Source organism: Seriola dumerili, unplaced genomic scaffold (assembly GCF_002260705.1).
Source record: "Seriola dumerili isolate Sdu_G_001 unplaced genomic scaffold, Sdu_1.0 BDQW01000104.1, whole genome shotgun sequence".
In the NCBI taxonomy this organism is placed as follows: Eukaryota; Metazoa; Chordata; class Actinopteri; order Carangiformes; family Carangidae; genus Seriola; species Seriola dumerili.
Genome location: NW_019174359.1, coordinates 690,894 through 704,720, shown reverse-complemented (window position 1 = coordinate 704,720; position 13,827 = coordinate 690,894). Strand labels below are relative to the sequence as shown.

General features: G+C 40.6%; 1 protein-coding gene across 3 annotated transcripts in view; it reads left to right on the top strand.

The window, feature by feature from the left end:
• Positions 1-13,827, top strand: part of LOC111222634 (gamma-aminobutyric acid type B receptor subunit 1-like) — a 68,958-nt gene that overhangs the window by 48,269 nt on the left and 6,862 nt on the right. For 2 of the 3 annotated variants that reach the window (XM_022746428.1, XM_022746429.1), the window contains 4 exons: positions 3,782-3,914; positions 7,939-8,055; positions 9,567-9,677; positions 12,591-12,684. In XM_022746428.1, the coding sequence (XP_022602149.1) occupies positions 3,782-3,914; positions 7,939-8,055; positions 9,567-9,677; positions 12,591-12,684 (455 nt within the window). The remainder of the gene's footprint in view (positions 1-3,781; positions 3,915-7,938; positions 8,056-9,566; positions 9,678-12,590; positions 12,685-13,827) is intronic. The other variant, XM_022746430.1, reaches the window with a different exon arrangement.

Here is a 13,827-nt window from a genome sequence, read left to right as displayed (position 1 = left end):
CTGGCTTTTTACAAACAAGCCAGGAGCCGAACACATGATCATCCTCATCCTCCGTCATCAGTGCGACATGAACTATGTGGGAAAATCAAATTGTGGTGACTCACAGCAGGTCATGCAGCACTTTAAAGCTTCTTATGTCCATTATTATGTCGTCTGGTGTCACAAAGAGCTCACAAAGTGCCAGCTGATTATAAGCATTATTAGGGAGTATTGCTGTGGGATCAGCATGTCAGGCACATTTTAAAGTACACAGTAGCACACGAGCACAACAGACCACAACACACTTTCAACTGCTTTTGATGAACTGCCACAAGATATGCATAAATATATACATTTTTTATACAAATCACTTCTTTTTAGATTTCTACCTGAACAATTCACAATCAGCAGACCGCTTTAAAAGTAGTTTAAAATCATTAGATCCACTATTAGGGCTGGGTATTGCCACTGATTTCCCAAATCAATTCAATTAGAGATAATTTAGTTCATTACCAATTTTGCTTTGATGTGAATGAGATTCTCAGAGAACTAATGCTGTAAGTTGTAGCTCTAACCTGGTGCATTATTAAAAATATTAATGTTTACATTGTGAATGGACCTCAAAGCAGTTACATTAATGCACTTGTTTTTTTTTTTTGAATCAGATTTCTTTGAAGCCAGCCCTAACCTGAAGTCAATATCTCACCACAAACAAACCACACCAGAGTCCCTCCTTTTCAACCATCTGGTTGTTTGGTCTGCATCAGAGTTTGATTGACAGCTTTCCCAGCACCCCAAACAAACCAGAGTTCGGTTTAGCCAAACAAAACAGGTGAGGTGTGAAAGCACCCTAAAGCATCCGGTCCCTTTGAGTCACATGAGAAATTCTCTCTAGGCCGGACGACATTCAGCAGTCATTCAGGGAGAAAAGATACCAGATTTTCTTCTATCAGTAGCCTCAACTGACCATAAATCAAAGCAGCTGAAAGACATGGTGCATAATAAGGGAAGAAAGAGACACTTCACCTCAGAAAGAAAACTCCTGCAGCGCTACGAACATCATATATTCATGGTATGTAGCAGCATTAAAGGTTTTTCCAGAGGTTTCAAAGGTTGAACTGGGGCCAGTGTGCATGGGTGAGAGTGTGCGTACATGTTAATGCGTGCTCGTATGCAGGCAGCACGAGTGTGTGGCTATACAGTAAATAAGTAGTGTGGCCTCAGGGCAACACAAGGGCAGGTCAATGGGATGAAAGAATAAAAGAGGAGCGGAGGAAAGCTGCTGCGCTGGGGCGGTGGGTGAGTGGGTGGGTGGGTGTTATGGTATAGTGCAGATTATACCAAACAAAAGAGTCTTAAATCTGGGGTTTTGAGAACATTATAGTGCTGCGATTGTTTCTAATTCAGCGGTTAAATGAACACATTGTCACAAGTTGAGGAATCACTGTACTTATTATTTGTTATTATGGTAATTACTTTGTGCTTTATTATCCTTTAAGCTCCTGTCTGCACTTTCATATACAGTACTGTGTTAAAACATGATTACCACAGCCGCGCTTCAGCGCAGTGGCAAAACTTTCATCTGATGTCAGAAATGTAGGCAGAGAAAAGTGGATGATAAGGAGCTTAAGACATCCACAATTCATTGTTGCCACCGATGCAAGATGATACAGTGTCTTAGGTTAAATAAAGAATTTCATTTAATGGTATTCATTCAAGTGTTTGAGGTTTTGTCTGTCCAGTTGTTTGAGATATCCGTCCTTGATATCTCTCTCACAGCGGAGGAGAAGGGAGTCTGGAAAATTTCAGCAACAACTTGCCTTTCCGGAAACAGTGTCAGCGCTTCTCCGGATAATCTCAGTCTACACTGAATATACTTTTTAGCCACGGTGACTCCACCACTGTGGTCAAGGCTGAAATATCTCAACAACTGTGGGATAGATTTCCATGAAATTTTGTACAGACATTCATGGTCTGAATCTTTAATGATCCCCTGTCGTTTCCTCAGGCGCCACCAGGAAGTTGACATTGTGGTTTTGAGAAAAGTGTTGCTACACACGTGCATGTTGCCCTCAGGATTAATAGTAATAACTTTGTTGAGCCCTTAACTTCTCATCTACTGTCATCATTGGGTCATATTTTCAATTTTGTTAAAAACTAATGATATTCCCATCAGCCCCGAATGTACTTTGAGTTTAGTGCTAATTAGCAAATATTAGCATGCTAAGACACGTTGTAGCTGTGTGTCAAATCCAACTACATACGGATTCTGGTAGTACAAACTAATTGTCACGGTATATTGCAGTTAGTGTACAAAAGAATAAACACAACAGGAAGTGATGCAACACATACAACCACAGACTGACTAAGTTAAACTTTATAAACAGAAAGCAAAGTGTCTTTCTTAAGATTTAACCACAGTTTGTTTATTTTCCAACTGTGAGCAGCACCCCCATTTTCTTAGTGCATTGAATTGTGGAATGATAGTATCCGTCAACATTACTCATAAAAATCAGCTATTTAATGTGCATAATGTCTGGTTTGAATATACTTAATTTTGTCACTTTTCAAGTGTGAACGCACGAACAACCTTAGAATTAGTATATAGTATGCATTTACCACATAACATCAGCTTCCGACTTGTAATTCCAAGTTGGAAATATTGTTAATTTCTGATAACTGATCTCCCACTTGCTGAAAAGAACCACAGACATTTCAACAAACTGTTGGCAGAATGGCTGCAAATGCACCACCGCTTAAACTATCCATTCAGCTAACTCAAAAGGAGCTATACANCACCACCGCCGACAGCAAAATCAAACCCAATATTAACACTTAAACTATCCATTCAGCTAACTCAAAAGGAGCTATACACTGTTTGCATCTGGTTTCACTTAGTAACGAACTACTACAAATAATGTAACACGACAAAAGACGCTAATTTAGGCTGTTTATCTGGTGTGACCACAGTGTTAGCACTCGGGCTAACCATCTTGGAATGATGCACGAACACTGCCGAGTCGCAATAAGTGGCGTTTTTCCTGTTTGCTCGTGTTAGCATTGAGCTCAAGGCACCGCTGTGTCTGTGTACAGCCACACAGAGCAGAGCTGCTTACATGACTGCAGACTCTCAGTCCTGCTACTAAAAAAATAAGTCCCTATTAAAACAGCTGACACTATGATCAGTGGATTATCCAGAGGAATCAGCATATTGTTTCTGTGCATGTTTTGGTATCACTGCCAATTCATAATTTATTAGGAAAGAGCTCACCTGCTGCTGGGCTCCACTAACTAGAGCAATGATTCCTCCTGCTCTAAATTGTGTTGCAGCTTGGTTTGTTGTCAGATGTGCTGAAATATCGGCTGCACAGGAATTTCCTTTTTCTATGTCACTAGGTAAAAACTCCAGGCAGATATAAGTGTAACCTGTAATAGACACTTCACAGAAGACAGGAACTTGCCTTCTGTCAACACTGATTAGATTAATGACTGTCAATCACACATCAAAGGAAACGCTCGGGGGAAGAGCACTGTTCCATATTAGGACCTTTTTTTTTCCAGAGCGATGAAACACAGCCGACTGTCTGAACCACCAAATAGAGATGATAAAATTTCCATTAAAAACCAACACGAGAACAATTAACAGCAACTGATTGCATTTCTAAGAGCTGCCAGCAGACCACCACACGAAATTAATGCCTGTTTACTTAGAAATTTATCAGATGTACTGTACCTCGCAGCAGAATTGTAAATTATAAGTGTTTTTCTAAACGTTTTTTTTGTCTCTGTGTCCCTGTTTCAGCTACATCCAGAACTCTCAGCCCTACCTGAACAACATGACAGCAGTGGGCTGCATGATGGCTCTGGCTGCAGTCTTCCCGCTGGGGATAGATGGTCACCACGTCCACAGATCACAGTTCCCCGTCGTCTGCCAGGTAACAGGAGAAAGAGCCAGACAGAGGTAGAAAAGAGTCAGAAGGCAGAGAGAGCTGTTTATACTTATTATGTGATATTATCCAAAGTAGAAGAAATTAAATTCAGAGCAATTCATGCATGAATTCTTCTTCTTTATCTTAAAATTAGTAGTAAGAAATAAAATAAAAATTTTCCAACCTTGGTTTGATGAAAAATGTTTAACACTGAAAACCTTCATGTTTCACATAATGCACACAGCAGATATATACGCTGTAGCAGAAAAAACCAACATGCGATTTAATATCAGCTGGACTTTTATGCACAGTTTTCCTCTTCTTTTTGTGGTAATTAGCTTAAAGGTCGGGAATATCATCTTCTTGTGGCATTTCACACTGTCACATATTGTATATATTGAGTGTTTTAATTCAAGCGATGCAGTGTTTACACTGAGTGAAATATAAACCCATGTATTTTTTATAGTTGCAGAATTCCCTCATGTATTCCCTCAGCATTACCATTTGGTATCTTTGGAAACTGTGTGATCTCCAACAGATATAAACATCTGTGGGTTCATGAGTTTCCATCGATTTGTGCCATCTGCAGGGACCTGTATCACAAAGTGAGCTCTGCTTAAATCTGGCATTCTTGGGGTTACATGACCTCGCTGAGCCTAACGTCCTGGCCATCCTGGATAATCTACCGAATCTGAAAACTCTGGGTTCACCTGTCTGGCCATGAGTGAGTTATTTTAGTAATGAAATGAAGTACTTAAAATGAAATAAGATGAAACGCTAATACTCGCAGGAAAAATCAGTTAGAGCGACAGCAGAGAGGGATATTCAACAAGGTGATCTGCAAATAATATAATCACAAAACTAGAATAGAATAAGAATCAGTAGAAAAACTATTCCAAGTCCCAATTAAAGCTAAGGCTATAAATAATTTAGATAATTATTAAATGTCTTAAATAAATAAGTATTTTTTTGTCCTTTTTTCCAGTGATGAACAAACGATTCAGAATATGTTGAAAGTCATGTCAAACTTCCATTGTATTGCATTTATAATCATGGGAGCTAATTAACAGTGGACAACGAAGAACGGACAACAGAGGGTTTAGTTTTTATTTCCAATTATCATCACAAAGTCGCCCGGTGTTATTCTGAGCTGTGAAGGAATAAGAGTGTTAAAACATCAGCACTGTCAGGAAATAATCATGGTGCAGTTTCGGTGCAGCTGTAATTGTCATTATGTATTTATTTGTTGTGGTAAACTCTCCGTTGTTGTGATTGTGATTGGATCCTCTAAAGTTAACCTGCTGCAGAGCAGGATAGCTGTGCTGTATCGGTTGCTGTCACTGTAACAACTGTGGGACACTTTGGTCCTGGCAGCGCTTCTTTATGTGTGTTTTGGTCTTTACTGCACTCAATCGTCACATAACCTTGACAAATTATACATTGTTTGCCTGTGCAGAGCATTTTAGGATCCCCATGTCATGGTTGACTCAGAGTCGGCTGTGGCTCCAAAGTGTTTTCCACACAACACTTATATTCCTTTTTTTAAAAACATATAAAGGGCAAGGCAAAAAAAAAAAAACCAAACAATTTCTATTATGTTTGTTCCTCTCTAACTTTTAATACGTATCTCTTATACTCGTTCTGACTTTCTGGTTGTAAAATTTAATTTAATTTACCTTTCAAAGGACATCGGGGTCATGACTGTAATCAAAAGGGTTGATGAACAGTTCCCTTTTAATTTTGGGTACATTATTCTCACGCTTGTGCACAAAAATGAAGGTGTCCGTCAAAGAGTTAGAGGTGATGAGTTAAGGCTAACCCACTAATCTTGTTTTATGGTACAGGCCTCAGGTCATTGATGGTTAAGGCATACAATCAACAGTTTAATGTTCCTGTCAGCAGCGTACACCTCTTTGCTCTCAGATTAACACTGACTCCTTGTATTTGATTTGCAGCACTGGTGGACCTTGCAGTTAATTTTTCTTATTTTTATTTTATGTTTTGCACTTTGCGGTTACAGCTGTCAGTTTTGGTAAAACCCTACCCTACTGTGAAATTATGTTCCTACTTTAAGCAAAACCCACATTTAGGTGTCGTGACGCCCTGACAGTTGTGGTGTTGCTGCCAGTGGCAAACAAGGCACGTGCGAACCAAATCAGCAGTGTTTGTAGGTTTTTGATCACGCACACTTAGTGGATGACAGATGGTCAAAGTTTAAACTCTTACATAATTCATGAAGTATTTGAATGAATTTTGTTTTTTGGGGTTTTTTTTTTGGTATTACAGCCACGATTTGCTGCGTGCCAGAATAGCACACAGACAATGGGATCCCGGCAGTAATGAGGAGTGGGAGTACTTCTCTGTCACCCATGTTGAATCTTTGCGTTGCATGGGCGAGAGGGAGATTTCCATTTCTGTCGCTTCCCTTCTCTTTGTCCCTGTCCAGTTATTCTCTCTCATGCTTTGTTCTGCCTCTGTCTCGCACTCTGCCTCTGACCTTCTACTCTGGATGGTTTTTTCTTCTGTTTCTCCATCTCCTCAAACTTATATTATCTCTCTCTCGCCCCTGCTCGCTCTCTGCATCTCACCTTGTCACCTATCTTTTTTCTGCATCACCTTCTCTCCCCTCTCCTGTTGTCTCCCCTCTCTGGCTCCTCTCACCTCTCCTAAACCTGTCCATCTATCTGTGTCTTCTCTCTATCTCATCTTTTCTCACCTCCCTCTCCTGCAAATCTCCTTACCTTCTCTCTCCTCTCACCCCTCTCATCTCTTTTAGTCCCCTCTTTTTCTCTTCCTATCCTCCCCTCTACCTCCTCCCATTATCTCATATCTTCTCTTTTTCATCTCATCTCACCCCCTCTTCTCTTTTTTCTTCTTCTCCTTTCCTCCTCTCTTCTTACTCTCCTCATCTCACTTCTCCCTTCTCCTCTGTCATATTTAATCTCACCTCTCTCTCCTCCCTTCTCCTATACTTTCCTCTCTTCTCTTTCTTACCTCACCCCTCTCTTCTTCTTCTTCTTATCTCATCATCATCGTCATTCTTATCTCTTATCATATCACCACTGCTTTCCTCTTTCTCCTCCTTTTTCAACTCACCCTCTCATCATCTTTCTTCTCCTTACCTCTTCTCTTTCACTCATTTTATCTCTCACTTCTTCTCCACTTTCTTTTTCCTCTACTCTCTTTATCATCTCTGACCTCATCTCATCTCTGCTCTTATCTCATATAATTTCATCTCCGCTCTAATCTTATTTCATGTCTACTCTCATCTCAGTTCATCTCTGCTCTCATCTCATCTCCCCTTCATTGGATGTATTGGATGTGCGACTGAGTCAAATATGTTCACAGCGGGTTTTTCATTTCTCTGGCTTAATGGAGGAAATCAGCATATTCTGGATATGTTTCTCTTCTTTTCTGGGTTTCTGCAAGAAAGCAGTAGTGAAGGCAAGAGCTTATGAGAGGAAACTTAAAAATCCTATTTCTGTCCTCCTCACTTATATAGTTACAGGTTGATTTTTTTTATTTTATTTTTTTTATTTTAAAAATCTCTCTCAACTCTTTCTGTCCTGCCACCACAGTCCAAATGAGAGATGAGAGGAATTGTTAAAAATGTTTGTTTCCATCAGAGTCGCCTTCAATTATCACTCTGTGCTCAGAGCAATAACCTTAATGAGCTGTCATGGTGCATGGTTTGTGGACTCCCCCACAGGATATACCTGTTGACAAATACATTAAAAAACACTTACATCTGCTTATAACTGCTTTACAGTGTGTTATAAACAATTAATGAAATGTTTATATACTGCTTATATGTGTTTAATAAGGGGACTTTCAGTAAAATGTTACCCGATATTTTTATTTACAGAGGAAGTGTATGGATAGATGATGTGTTCATTTAATTTGTACCTCATTGGGCCCCCACCTCCCAAATCAACACCCCTGAATAATCTGTCCTCTCCTCCTCTCCTCCTCTCCTTTACTCTCCTCTCCTCTCCTCCTCTCCTCTCCTCTCCTCTCTCCTCTCCTCCAGTTCCGCCTGTGGCTCCTCGGCCTCGGCTTCAGCCTGGCGTACGGCAGCATGTTCACCAAGATCTGGTGGGTCCACACCCTCTTCACCAAGAAGGAGGAGAAGAAGGAGAAGAAGAAGGTAAGGGCGAGCACGAGGGAGGGAGGGAGTGAGGGAGGACAGGATAAGCCTCTCAGCGGTCTCAGGGGAGTAGAGAAAGGATGGGAGAGGGAGGCCGGGCCATGCAGCATGTGTGGCGCTGGCTGATAAAAAAAGTTAGAAACTTTGCAGGCTTCCTAGTAACATAAGCTTATAAGAGGCCAGCTCGGCATCATTCACTATGGCGGGGTTGTAGCGAGAGTGCAAGGATAAGGGTTTTGGACACACACTGACATAGATACTGTACTTCACACATGCACACGCAGTGCACGTGTACCCACACACATGCATGGAAACATGCAGATAATAGCAAATTTGGGGCAGGCCTCTGATGCCAACGTCATCAACTTTATTTGCATGCTGGTGTGTTTAAGAGCGGATGTGCATGTGTTTATGTGTGTGGGTGGGTGTGTGTGTGTGTGTATGTGTATGTGTGTGTGTGTGTGTGTGTGCGTGTGTGCCTCCTCTTGAAGATAGTGTATCCTCGAGCCAGCAAGATACTGCCAGTCTGCGATGTGTTGTGGGAATTTCTAAGACCTAATCAGAAGAATAAGAGATTAAGCCATTTATGGAATATTTATGAATATGGATGAGTATTAAAGTTCTATGCAGAAATCCAACCTTCGGGGGGTTTATTATTTGAGCCAAAGCACAACGAATCGGGTTGACTTTCAACTCTCTTCATGTCCACAGAAGGGCAATTTGCCAGAGAGCTCTGCGTAAGTATTTAAAGAAACTTTCACAAATCGAGGGGAGAATGAGCGCTTTTCAAATCAGTTTTCATGCAACTCAAGTGAAGAGGCGCCCAGGACTGTGTAATGTGTTTTCGTCTTTATTTTATTTTTCGGTTTTAGTGATTGTACGCTTGAATAGCTGTTACTATGTTGGAGGTGCTGGGAGTAAGCCAGCGTGGTCGAATAAGAAAAAAAAAAAAAAAGGGGAAAAAATGTGTGGAAAGACAGAGGGGGAGCAAAGTGGGAGAGCTCATTTGCTGCTTGTTTTCAGTTACGGGTGTATTGCTTCCATTATAGCTCGAGTTAAGAATAATGGAGTTGGTATCAGTTGCTTTGGAAACTGTCCACACAAAAGCAGTGTCATCTCAGTGTGTATAAATGATGATTTCAGGTGGCAGCATAAATATAGCCACTGCAGTTCTCCGTGTGTTGCTTGCAGACACACACACACACACACACACACACACACACACACACACGTCGACTCCCACTGCTCCTAAAATATACTTGGACACACACACACACTTGTGCACACACGCAGAAGAGACACAGAAAGACAATTCGTGCCCAGTCATCCAGAAATCACAAGGACGCCTGTCGTATTATTTGTCTTGGTTGTTTGTCTTTGTTTGTGGACTCGCTCATGATGCCCTTGGACTGTGATGACTATTCTGTATGTGTGTGTGTGTGTGTGTGTGTGTGTGTGTGTGTGTGTGTGTGTGTGTGTGTGTCTCTTTGCCTTTCCTCAAACTCACACAGCAACACTTGGAGCCATGGAAACTCTACGCAACAGTTGGAGTGCTGCTGGCTATCGACTTCCTGTCACTCATGATTTGGCAGATTGTGGATCCTCTGCACATTACGGTCGAGGTAAGAGTACGAGAGACAGATGAGATAATTTGTGTTTCATCACCCATTTGCACAGACCGTGCAGCCGCTGTCATCAGTCAATAATGCAGTAATGAGACCCTGAGAATCGTTTGTAGAAATGTTCTTTCATTTTGATTCATCTTACATTCAAAGAGCAGAGTCTAAAACAAGGATAAATTTCACGTCATTTCACAAAGCACAGATGAACAGCAGTACTACAACAGTGACATTTATGGCTTCAATAATTATATTTATTTGTGTTTGATGTTAGATTGAACTTTTGAATTGTTGCTCTGTTTAGGGCACCCTGTGGCATTTATATAATAAACAAACTTTCATTTAATTAAACATTCATCAAACAACAGAACAAACGTGTTAAATGAACTTCCTGCCTCATAAAATATTTATCCTTTAATGGTCCCTTGAAATTTGTACATTTAACTTCATTAAACCTGCATGAATCAGTGTTACAGTATTAAAGGTCCCATATTTTACACTTTTCCAGTTTTTTATTTGAAGTTTCAATTTCCATTAGAAGATATATTTGTGCTTTTTTATTTTTTTTTTGATACCAAAAACAATATCAATGTAGTTTTACATCTCCTGTCTCAGGCCTCTCTCTGGAGCTCTAGTAACAACAGATCGGTGAGCCAATCAGAACAGACATTGCACTTCATACAATATGGCACCTTTAGCATTTTATTCAAAAGACTCACTTGCTTATTTTTGGCATTCACAGTGAGAAAACACAGAAAGCTCTGTGGTGGGGTACGTTTAGCTCATTGTTATGTTTGCTGCACATTTACGTGCGGTTCACTCCGAGCTGCTCTCGTCAAACGCAACTAGGCAACGCAGAGATCCACGACCTGCCCAGCACCAAATAGTAGTCAGGCAAAGTTTGTGACTAGTTGTTGTAGAAAGTTGAACTTTTAGCAGCTAAAAACCGAGATATATTTCTTAAGAGTTGGGTGGAGACTAAAACTGAACTTAAAAAAAAAATTATTGGACTTCCTTTTGTCAAGTGGTCAGAAACACAACTCCAAATAAATGCTAATATTGCTCAGCCTCTTATGGATGTAAAGGAAGGCTCCCTTGTCGTAACATGTTTCCTTAACCTGTCAGCTTGTTCTGATGTTTTCTGCACAATAGTTACAGGAGACATTTTCATATGTCAGAGTAGAGAAAAATACAAGTGTAAATAATAAAAGTCATGAATTTCTTTTAACTGCTTTGGTTTCAGGCTTTTTGTTATTGTACATGCTGGCTCTCCGTCACACATCACGACTTACTGAGACACTTGAATGGAACGGAGCCATTGTTAATGTGTTTAGTAACACCTGTGTCTTTACTGCTATTAGTTCAAATGTCTGCCGTGAAAATGGCTTATTGTAAACCGTAAACCACTTTAAATATCAGTTGAAGGGAGCATGGCTGATTTTATCTGAGGGTAAGGATTTCATTAAAGTTTGCTGTGAATTCCTCGGTGGGAGTTTTTGTTTTGCCTAAAGATTAAATATTAACTGTTTTTCAGAAAGTGACTGTTTTCTTTGCAGCTTTGAAATCTTCTTTTCATGGGGTCATTAATGATTTCAACAATTGGGCCGTGTTTGAAATCACTCCCCCGTTCACTCAGTGATAATTCCCTTTATATTAGACACTCAATCATTAACTGTATAGAGAGCTTTAAAATGGGACACTAATGAATTATCTTCATTTTTGCATCATTGCTGACAAACATAGTGTTGCATGACTGAAATTTTTGCATCTATTAGCTGAGGCACTTAGTGAACATAGTGTACATGTAATGAACACGACTTTTTGTCCCATTGTGAGAACTTTTGAGAGGACTATGTAGTGCATAAATTTCACATTAAGAATTCAGACACTCAAACTTGAACGGCACTCAATAGAGGGCGTACCTCCGCCAAGGCCAAACTGACGGATTATTATCTGGACCTGGAGCAAATTGGACAAAGTCAGAGATCTCAAAACCATAAATATCTCAGATTTTTACATTAAAAACCTTAGATTTTTTTCCCGAGAAACTGACAAAAATGAAATTGAAAAACGCCCTATCTCGCAATGTCAAGGAAAGTGATTTTAAAAAAATTCCTTGATTATCCCCTTTAACTAGATCCCTGGCCCATGCCCCATCCCTCCATTAAGTTTGGGGCAAATCAGTTCAGTCCTTTTTGCGTAATCCTGCTGACAAACAAGCAAACGAAACAGACACGGATGAAAATGTGGATAGTAAATACAGTGCACTATATAGTAAAAAGGGAATGAGTACGTTTGTGTTGTTTACGTCAGCTTGCAGACCCCCTCTTCTCGTATTGTTGCGGTGTTACCCTCTACAGTATGTTCCCTCCAGCAACCGATGATTGGCCTGCATTTGTGACACAAACTATGCAATAACCCGTTCATCAAAACGTTGCCCCACAGCGCCACTAGGCGTCAAAAACTCCACAGGGTACCTTAAATATGTGGAAACATTTTTACAACATTGGTGAAACCTCATCACTGCAATACTGAACATTCATCCAATTCCTCCTTACTCGCAGCCTTTGTGGGAACTAGAGGCTGGATGTTGTTATCAGTCCAGATCTGCTTTAACTACACTCAAGCCTTATATAGGATTTTTAAATGGCTATCTTTCATATTTATTGGATATCTGGTACTCTATTAATTCAGTCATCTATATCTGTCTTGTGGGAAGGACCTATTTACGCGGGGGAATCAACCGTGCAGTCACTGGGGCTTATGCTTACTGTGCATTTTCACCACCTCCTCCACTGTGCTGCTGTCTCATCGTTTCTTATTATCTCCCCCTCTCCATTTCTCTCTCTCTCCTTCCCGCTATCTCTTTTATCCCTCCATTCCTCTTCCCTCTGCCTCCGTCTGTCATGTGAGTAGAAGTTCACTAAGGAGGCCCCTAAAGAAGATTTGGATGTCCTGATTCAGCCCTTGTTGGAGCACTGCAGCTCAGAGAAGATGAACACGTGGCTCGGTTTCTTTGTTTTATTTATTTATTTGTTTTTTTTCCATTTCTCAATCTGTCCCTTTATCAATCTCTGCCCTGCTCTGGTTTTTGGATATCTCTGTCACACACATGGACATATGCCGACACATATGCGTACACACAAACACACACATGCACACACACGTCACTGCCATTCACTCTGAATTAAGCAGCCCCCGCCACCCCCTTACGTTTGATTCCTTTTTTTTCTCAGCATTTGCTTTTCTCCCTCTTTGCTTCTTTCAGCCCACGCAGTCTCTCTCTCTCTCTCTCTCGCTCTCTCTCTCTCTCTCTCTCGCTCTCTCTCGCTCTCTCTCTCTCTCGCTCTCTCTCTCTCTCTCCCTCTCTCTCTCTCTCTCTCTCTCTCGCTCTCTCGCTCTCTCTCCCTCTCTCTCTCTCTCTCTCTCTCTCTCTCTCGCTCACTCTCTCTCTTTCTTTCTCGCTGTCTGTCTGTCTCTCTGCTGTCTTTCTTAGCGTGGCAGCTCTTATGAAAGTATAATGGTGCTGAAATTCAAATAATGTGGGTCACAAACTGGGCCATTGCCCCATAGCATTTCTTTTCTCCAAGAAGAAAAGATGGTGCTTTAAAATCAGGCGGTAAAAAGAAACAATGGACAGTTTGAAGAAGTGTCGAACTCACTCGGTCACACGGTTTCTCTTTTCTTCCCCGCGTCTCTCATTTTCACTGTCATATCATCTTTTCTCTGTCAGTCCGTCGAGCTCTGACTGGCTTTTCATATCTTTCAGGCTTTATATGTATTGTATCCACATTTTTGGTTTTCTACCTCTGCATAACAAAGTCATACTCTCTCCCTCAATGGCCACGTTGACATGTTAACATTGTTCACAGTGTTACTGTTGCCCACATTAGAAGCAAACAATAGCCTTGTTAAGCCATGTAAAGAAATAACTAAAGTGATGTTGGTAGCATTAAATGACAAGAGACAGACTAAAAACAACAGAAGGACCATTTCTTTAGTAACAAAACTAGGAGTCTACATCATGTTAGCAGCTAAGAGGTTGTACTTTGTTTTTTAACGTGTATTTGTAATTCTACCTGTTATACTTGTCTTGCGAATTGACACTTTGCTTCTTTTTCCGTGTCTTTATATTGTTTTGTTTTGTTTTTAT